Source organism: Trachemys scripta, chromosome 19 (assembly GCF_013100865.1).
Source record: "Trachemys scripta elegans isolate TJP31775 chromosome 19, CAS_Tse_1.0, whole genome shotgun sequence".
NCBI lineage: Eukaryota > Metazoa > Chordata > Testudines > Emydidae > Trachemys > Trachemys scripta.
In genome coordinates, this window is record NC_048316.1 from 16,648,421 (window position 1) to 16,657,441 (window position 9,021).

General features: G+C 48.7%; 1 protein-coding gene across 3 annotated transcripts in view; it reads left to right on the top strand.

Annotated features, from left to right (window-relative positions):
* Positions 1-8,700, top strand: part of RCC2 (regulator of chromosome condensation 2) — a 35,877-nt gene extending 27,177 nt beyond the window's left edge. For 2 of the 3 annotated variants that reach the window (XM_034753035.1, XM_034753036.1), the window contains exons 10-14: positions 785-965; positions 1,260-1,365; positions 3,670-3,742; positions 5,622-5,699; positions 6,929-8,700. In XM_034753035.1, coding sequence (XP_034608926.1) covers positions 785-965; positions 1,260-1,365; positions 3,670-3,742; positions 5,622-5,699; positions 6,929-7,033 — 543 coding nt within the window. In that variant the 3' untranslated portion in view covers positions 7,034-8,700. The remainder of the gene's footprint in view (positions 1-784; positions 966-1,259; positions 1,366-3,669; positions 3,743-5,621; positions 5,700-6,928) is intronic. The other variant, XM_034753037.1, reaches the window with a different exon arrangement.
* Positions 8,701-9,021: the final 321 nt, after the last annotated feature.

Below are 9,021 nucleotides of genomic sequence, written 5' to 3' on the forward strand. Positions count from 1 at the left end.
GGGGTTTGAAATGTGTAATAATAGATGAAAAATAAACCCCCTCCAAACCTGAAAATCCACTCGGTAATAGCTTGCTGAGAGACAGACAGACCTGTTAAGCAAATAATGGAGGGAAAGATGAATGTGTACCCACAGGATGCCTGAAGTATAAATGTCTTTTCCAGTTATTGTTACTGAGATGTTTTATCTGACTGAAGCTGCCATGTGACTTAACTCCTCTAGTACTGGAGGCCACATCATGGGTGGCAGCTAATTTCTAATTGTTGTGTAAATGCACCAGGCAAAGTCTTGGTATTTTACTGCCCATTGTTGAGTAGCTCTGTGTAGAGCAGCACAAAAGCTCTGAGCGGGAATCCTGGGGGAGGTGGCGGGGTCCTCATCTTGTTTGCTCTTTCTCCAGTTTAATCAATATCGGAGTATGAAATTGACAGAATTACCCAGCTGTCTAGACACCTAGCCCTTTTTGCTTCTGGCTTTATTACTGGAGGGGAGGAGTGGGAAGACATGTGACTTAACAACAATTAAGATAAGAGTGGGAAAATGGAATAGTTGGCAGAGACAATAGTGGAATGTCCTTGTATTACGTGCATCATCTCAATGGTTTCAGCCCCTGCAGCATAGAATTGGCCATGGGTTATCTTTATGCCTCTGACACAGCTGCATTTGGTCGTCTGCCAAGATCTGTAGAGCAGAACCAGTAATCCATTCTGCAAATAGCTGCATGGTGGGGAGACGTCTTCCTGTGTCTAAACCCAAGTCCATGTCACCATGTGTCCCTTTGCAGCTTGTTTTAGACTCCCAGAAGCGTGTATTCTCCTGGGGCTTTGGTGGGTACGGCCGGCTGGGCCATGCCGAGCAGAAGGACGAGATGGTGCCACGGCTGGTCAAGCTCTTTGACTTCCCGGGCCGTGGGGCGGCTCAGATCTACGCCGGCTACACCTGCTCCTTTGCTGTCAGCGAAACAGGTCAGTTGCCCCGTCTTTCTTTGCAGATGGGTCTTGGCACAAAGCCATCATTCCGCACAACGTCTGTTTTGTGAGAGCCACGCTCCAATAGACAGCCTTTGTCTCCATTCAGAGAGAGCTCACTTATGAATCTTCCCAGTATCTTTCAAATAAACCCTGGAGTGATCGACCAGCATGTGTTACGTCGTCTCTGCAGATCCCTTTCATAGCGTCCGTGCATGTGCGTTTCAAACGGATTTCTGTGTCCGAGAATATCTCAGAGCCTGATGTTGGTTTGTTTGCTCTGTTTTTCAGGTGGTCTGTTTTTCTGGGGAGCCACAAACACCTCCCGTGAGTCAACCATGTACCCCAAAGCAGTGCAGGACCTCTGTGGCTGGAAAATCCGCAGCTTGGCCTGTGGGTAAGTGACCGCTTCTGCTCCCAGAACTGGGGAGGTGGGAACCGTTGCCCACAGCTTGCCTGAATGACATCGTAGAAGTAGTGCTGTTAGCTGGCAGATCTAAGTACAGAAGGGACTGATAGTAGGAGCAGTGAATCTGGCCCCATGAAATGGCTCCTACTGACTAGTTATATTTACATACACCGAGATCTGATTCGATTATCCGGGCCTGGGGTCCAGCTCTGCTTGGTGGATCCAGGCAGTGGTGTTGAGTTGGTTTGCTTTTTGACCCTGTGGTAGGAGGAAAGCTGCTGGATACATAGGGTGGGTATTCTTAATAGCACTAGAGAAGGAAGGGAGGCCTGAGTCCTGGTTAAAGCAAGGGCGGAGGGAAATGGCCCATAATAAATGACTGGGTGCAAATCTCTCCTCCTAGAAAGGTTTGTTGCCTTGTCCTGTGCTGGGAGGGAGCAAACATCTTTGTTTAGATTCATGATGGAGAGTGGAGAACCCATCATGGGATGTCTGACCTTCCAGTTCCCGCTGTGGGGTTGGGATGATGGGTTGCGTGGTGGGGTTGCGTGATTTGCTGCAGTCAGCCGGGCGTGGGGGAGAAACTGTCGAATCTTTAAGAGACCAGGTGGATGAGGGAGTGTCTTTCATTGGGCCATCTTCTGTTGGTGAGAGAGACCAGCCGTGGAGCTTACACAGAGCTTGTCTCTCTCACCAACAGAAGTTGGCTCTATAAAGATATGAGCTCCCCACCTGGTCTCTCTGATATCCTGGGACCGCTCCAATGCGGCATACAAATCTTTAAAACCTCTTTAATGATCACTTGATTTGATCAGAGTGTTCTAAAATCTCAACCATTCTCCAGCACTGATTGTAGCACTCCACTGTGTGTGTGTGTGTGTGGGGGGGAGATGAGGGGGTGCTATTCAGTGTTTCTAGGTTGCTTAGAGGATGCTTCTGCTTGTATTAATGGGAGATTTGTGAACAGTTTGAGCATTTGGCTAGAGGTCCATGAGAAATAGAATAATTTTATCTCCTCCTCACCTTTTTAAAACCTTCTTTCTCCAGGAATCCTTCCTCCTTGGTCTCCTATCCTCTTCACCCTCTCCCTTATCTGGCCTGTTGTCTCATGCCACACCTATCTTTGTCTTGTCTCTCTTTGACTGCAAGCTCTTCAGAGTGGGGAACTTCAGGATCTGTTTGAAAAGTCCCCCCGTAAATCAACTGTAACTAATTTTACTATGCTGCAATGAAGAAACCTAACGCATGACCTCCAAGGGCTCTGCAAACTTGTAGAGTAAATCTTTACACTAGGACTTAAAGATTTCTTTCCTCACTCTCTCGACCCAGGCATTCCCCTGCATGTTCTGTCGCTAAAAGGCAAGCAATTTCTGATACGTGGGCATTCATTCAAATGAACATTGATCTCTGACTTGCCTGATTGCCGTTTGACTAGGAGCATTGTATTAGTGGACATGGAAAGGGAATCCCTTTAAGACCTAATGTTTGTTCAACCTCTCCTTGATTTTCTGTTAAAGGTTTTTATCTTGAGTATGTTACAGGGCTTCTCCCGACAAATTTATTGGTGGCTTCAGAGTGCGGCCATCAACTCTTGCTGGTGGCGGCTCTGACAAACCCGGCTCTCTATCCCTGCCTCCCGTGCCCTTCAGTGAGAGCCCGCCCCAGGGAAGGCGGGTCAGGAACTCTCTCATGCCCCAGCCACATGGGAGCCGGGGAGCTGCCCTGGGGACTGAATGCCCTGGCAAGAGCCACCTCCAGCGCTGTGCACACCGGCCCCATACATCTCGAGAGGTGCTGCCCAGAGCCTCCGAGGAGGCTGCAGGGTGCCGATCCCCGCTAGCAGTGCCAGCGCAAACGCCAAGGCAGCGCTTCTCGCTGCCCCTGGTTATGGCTAGTCAGGAGCAATAGCTGGGCGCTGCAGGGAGGGGGCGCTGCTTTGCCCCCGATCTCTGCCAATGCTTTGGAGCCACACAAAAATCCGCCGGTGGCCGCATTTGAGACATGCTGCTTTAGGGAATGACTGATTATGGGGATCTATTTAGGGGCAGGCCTCTGACTTGAGTGAGGATCCACCCACCCACCCAGGCAGCAGGATCAGGCCTTGCAGCAGTTCGGAAAGCAGCAGGACCAGGGTTTGCACCTGAGCAAGAAAGCATCCAAAAATACTTGGGGAAATTCTCTGGTGGTACCAAGCGGCCAGTTGGCCCGGGCAATGTAACTAGCTGGCGGGGCTGCTGGGGGCGGGCGCGAAGGCAGATCGTGTAGCAGTAACAGCCTGTGTACCTGTTTCAGGAAGAGCAGTATTATAGTGGCTGCAGATGAGAGCACAATCAGCTGGGGCCCATCTCCGACCTTCGGTGAACTGGTAAGAAGGCAGCTGGGGACTTGCACCGAAACCCTAGCCAGGCTGGTCCGGTACCAGAGAAGATAAGATTGCAAGCAGAGAGATGGGTGAAAAACAGCTTTGCAAGTGGACGGTTGTAATCCTGTGATCACTAAATCAGTGGGGTGTTATATTTTTTAATGATCACTGTCCCTGCTTAATTTAGTTATTGAAGGGAATTTTTTTTTCCTGTTGCACGTGTTGAAAGGTTAGCTTGGAAGATGCAATAATAGGTAATTTACACAGAGATGAAGTGTTACACAGAAACGCACCTTTCTACTCACTCCTACACACACAACTACGCAGAGTTTTCTCCCAGAGAAAATTACCAAAACATTCCTAAGTGAATTTTTCTGGAAACAGGGAGCTTGTATCGGAGGGAAGGGGAGAAGAGGGTGGATGTATGGATGCACTTAACTCATAAACCTAAGTGAGTTCTGTATTTTGGTGAGAACTGGCTTCCCACGTAGCTGGAAACATTCAGTGTTGCCTTGTGCCTAACAACCTCTACAAGGCAATTGGCTTCACCCTAATGCACCTTCTTGTGTCTAATTATCCAATGTTTTATCTCACCACAAGTGTAACAGCTCTTCCATCTCCTTCCTTAAGAGCTATTCGAGTGCTGGGGTAATGTGACATAACTATCTAATATGCCCCATTTTCCCAGGGAAATCGTAGCTTTAGTTGAGGACATCTGTACATTTTTATGATGATCTCAAACTCTTTTGATATGACACACTGAATTATACAGTCCCAGTCTGTGTCTCCCCAGATTACTAAAGTATTTGACTACTTCTGCTATGCCGGGGTGGCCAAATTGCAACTCGGGAGCCACCTGCGGCTCTTTTACCATTAAAGTGCGGCTCACGGAGCCCCCATGTTCTTCACCTGCCAGACTGGGAGTGGGGGAAGCTCAGGACCTCTGCCTTGTGGAAGGGGCTTCTGCCCAGTGGGGAGGGGGGCGTCTTGGGCCGTCAGCCCTGCGGGGTGCACCTGCCAGAGCTCGGGGCTTCAGCAAGAATCCCAACTCCCGGCAGCTGTGCCGCCGCTCACAAGCTTCTGACGAGTGTCGTATGTGGCTCGTGCTATACTTTTGTATGGTGACTTATATCCGCCTCCTTGGTTCTAATTCTCAGTGTCCCGAGTGATTGGGGTGGGGCTGGAGCTAGCGCTAGCCTGCCTGTGGCTCTGGATTTCTCTGTGCCTGCATTTCGGTGTTTTGAATTTTCCGTGGTTTCCAAGGTGCAGCCACCGTATTGACTTTTTTGTTTCATACTGATTTAGATACTCAGATCTTTTTTTTTTTTTTTTTTTTTCCTTTCCCTTGACCTATCAATTAGCAAAGTCCCATTGCTCGTCACATTTGACTGTTACTCTTAGAAGTTTGGAAAACGAAGTTTCTTTGGCCTGCCTACCCCTCTTCCAAATGAAGCTGAAGATAGCCTGTTGGTGAGGTGTCCTTTCCCTTCCTCATGCCCCAGCATCAGTACCCCACACACATGCTGGCAGTCCCGCTTTGGGGAGAACATTTTGTTTTCCTCTGCGGAACCATTTTTGTAGGACCAACAAAAAACCCCAAGGATTTTACAAAATACAAACTAGAAGCCAGAGCCTTTTTCCTCTCGGTCTTAGGGAAATCTTTTTTGTAATTGCTAGTTCTTCCTGTCTCTCTGCTGCCCTTGCAGGCAGTTAAACCTGCCCAGGAGAGCCACTCACCTCTGTACCTTTGGTTATTCCATGGGGCTGCTTCAGAAGCCACTGCAAGCCAAGGGAATAGGTTAAATAGCACAATCTTGGACAATGGTTAGATTGTGGTTCACCCTCTGATCTTACAAGTTCCCTTCTGCATTTCTCTTCACAGGGCTATGGAGACCATAAACCCAAGTCCTCTACTGCAGCCCAAGAGGTGAAAACCCTAGATGGAATTTATCCAGAGCAGGTAAGAGCAGACCCAGCAAATGAAAATACAAGCTGTTAGCACAGCAGGCTGGATTGCACCCATTTCACGTCTCGTGCTTCCGAAAATCATCGCCCTATTCGTAATCCCATTCCTCATAATAGTCTGTCTTGATGCTTTAAAGCGTGGCAGCCAGATCCCTGTTTATCCTCAGGATACTGGGTAATGGGATTGTCGTATGCAAAATACACCAGCAATTGGAGACGGAGAGAAGCGTGGGGGAGCCTGTTTTCCATAGATAATGGAAAGACGTCTGCACCATTGCTGCTCTCAGAGAGGACTGCACAAGTAGAAACCTGGCTCAGACAGGTTATTTCTGGGGTGGGTATGTGCCATGCTTATGCACATCAAGTGGGGAGGAGGGTTGTGAAATGGAGTAAAATCCCCCTAGGTGTAGGGTAGATGCTAATCCTGTTAATGTTTATTAATCGGTTCATCTTTAATCAGCACAGAAATTGACCGGACTCCCTACCCTATCCCTTATGGGGATGCCTGAGCAGGGAGATGGTGTCCATCAGACGTGTTGCTGTGGTGCCCAGGATAGAGGCAATGAATGTGGTGTGTCTGCAAACCTCTCATGAGGAGTTAGAGGATAATAATAATAATAATATAATTAATGGAGGTATCCCATCTCCTAGAACTGGAAGGGACCTTGAAAGGTCTTCGAGTCCAGCCCCCTGCCTTCACTAGCAGGACCAAGTACTGATTTTGCCCCAGATCCCCAAGTGGCCCCCTCAAGGAGCGTACGCCCGTAGGGATGGGGCGTAGTTTAAATCAAGACTGGATGTTGTTCTAGACGAGATGCTCTAGGAACTATTTTGGGGAAGGTGGTCAGACTAGATGATCACAATGGTCTCTTCAGGCTTTGGCATCTATGAATTGTGCGCTCTGCTAGTCCTTGCACACTGTTCCTCCGAAGGTGAGTTGTAAGAAGCCATTGATCATAAAAAGACTTGTGATTTCCCTAACTCTTACATAGCGATTTTCATCAGTAGAACTCCGTGTGCCTTACAGTCTGGTCAGTATCATCACCTCCGTTTTATACCTGGGGAAACTGAGGCACAGTCAGACGGCCGAGCCGGGACTAGAACCCAGGTCTCCTGAGTCGCAGGCCAGTGCTCTACCCACTAGACCTCCCGACACAGCAGTTTGTTAGCAATGAAATCCAGTATAACCTTTAGGGTGGCAAATGCTTTGTTCTGTCTACTCAGGTGGCGATGGGCTATGCCCATTCTTTGGTGATAGCCAGGGACGAAAGCGAAGTGGAGAAAGAGAAGCTAAAGAAGCTGCCCGAATACAACCCACGCACCCTCTGATAAGGCCAGGGCCCCGCGCCCCTGCCATGGCAGCTGTCCTTTCCAATGTGCACTGGGACCGAAAGAGATTGCAGACCGGCATCGAGACCTGACCGAAGCTTTTTGTTAGACTTTCCGAGGTTCAATTTTATAAGCGATTCGCAGTTTTAACTACCTGTTACTGTATCATTTCCAAAGTGTTCGGTTCTTTTAAACATTTGACATTTGCTCCTGGCTCACGAGCTCCCATTCCGATGAAAATGGCAGGACCTTTTGGCATATAAACCCCAAGTACTTTGTTTGGTGAGCAGCGGAACAGCCGCTGACGCGTAAGAATGGCCACATGGCTCTTGTTGCATTGAATTGAGGAGAATCCCAGCTGCCACTAAGAGCTTGGGGGAAGATTTGGAGAGGCACAAATGGCACGTGAGCACCCAATTCCCATTGCCTTTCAATGGAAGTTTAGATCCCTAATAACCCTGTGTGCCTCTGAAAATCTACCCTGAGAGTCTATGGGGCCATCTCTTTGGTGAAGTCAACTGCTGAGATCTCTCTCCAGAGGCAAATTTACATTCTCATCTCTCTAGTTTTAATGTGCTGGTCCCTGTTCTGGGTGAGGAGCGCCCCAAGGAGCGGGTATGCAGCTGTGTAACCCCTTGGTAGTTTAAGCTGCAGGACTCTGGCTGCCACCTATTTCATGGCTGTTTCATAAGCATTGACCTTTTTGTGCGATTTTAAATTGTTTCCATTCAGATTAAAAACCTCCATCGAGACAAAATCTAGGCCAACGCGTTCAAATAGCCCCTGGTGCCTCGGTAGACGGGTACCCCAAAATCTGACACACTTCGGGGCTCGTTTTTCAGCAGAACCGAGCACTCACCGCTCCAGTTGAAAACAGGATCGGCAGGTGCTCACCCACTCTGAAAAATGAGGCCCTAGGTGTATGTCAAGTCGGGCATCAAAACTTGCGGTCACTTATGAAAAGGCTGGCACCAAACGGTGCTCCTGAGTGTTCGTTGTAAATGAGGTTGATTCCAAGGGTAGTTGTGTTTGTGTGAGGTTTTCATCGCAATTTGCCCAGCTGACGTTTTCTTTGAGAGTCTGAAGTCTTCAGAGATGGGCCTAAATGAAAACCCAGGATCCAAACACGGCTGAATTTGTTGGGGATGGGAGGGTTCGATCAGAACGTTGTAGCCCAGGCCTCTCCCTTTGGTCGGTGAGATATGGACCTTGATCAAACCAGTCTTATTTGCCTGCTTAATAAATACTATATCTAAGAAGTCCCACTGCAGTCAGTGGGCTGCGCTGAGCGCATAGCTGAGCATGTGTGTAAGTCTTTGGAGGATCAGGGCCTCAGACAGTAGGAGGGTTGGAATTAGTCAGAAAACAACCCCTCAACACTGACGTTTCAATAAATGTCTTTTCCCCTAAAAACTTGCGTTTTTTGACCAGATCCCTGCAGGCATTCGCTTGGGGATCCTTTGTCTTCCTGCCCTTGGTAATTACTGCCTCCTGCTGACCCACAAACCCTGTCTATACAGTCACATCCGATTCCTCCAAACTGGGTGTTGGAGCAGGTGCTGGGCCAGACTCTGCTGGTGAAAACGGGCAGCACTTCCACCAGCAGGGACTTGGCCCTCGACTTGACTCTTGCGCAGCTGTTGAACCAAATTGGTTTTACTGGCGGAGAGATGCAAAGAGCTCCCAGCCCTGGACGGTTCGGAGGTTTATTATTTTTCGATTGCGATCAGATACCCGCCAAACGTTTCTTCCGTTCCAGTACTCTGCTCTGTGCTGGAGAAACAAAGGTGCCTTTTAACAGAGCGCTCTGCTCTGTCTCCACACAGACATGAGCGTGGCTTTTCCTTTCTCGTTACCCTAGCAAGTTGCACTGATCTCTAGAGGCAACGTTTGCTGGCATCCTGTTACACTGCAGTTCTGGGATTCTTGCAGTACTTGCTGCAAAAAACTTTTTATTGTGTTAGAGTAAAAAATTCCTCGAACATGGA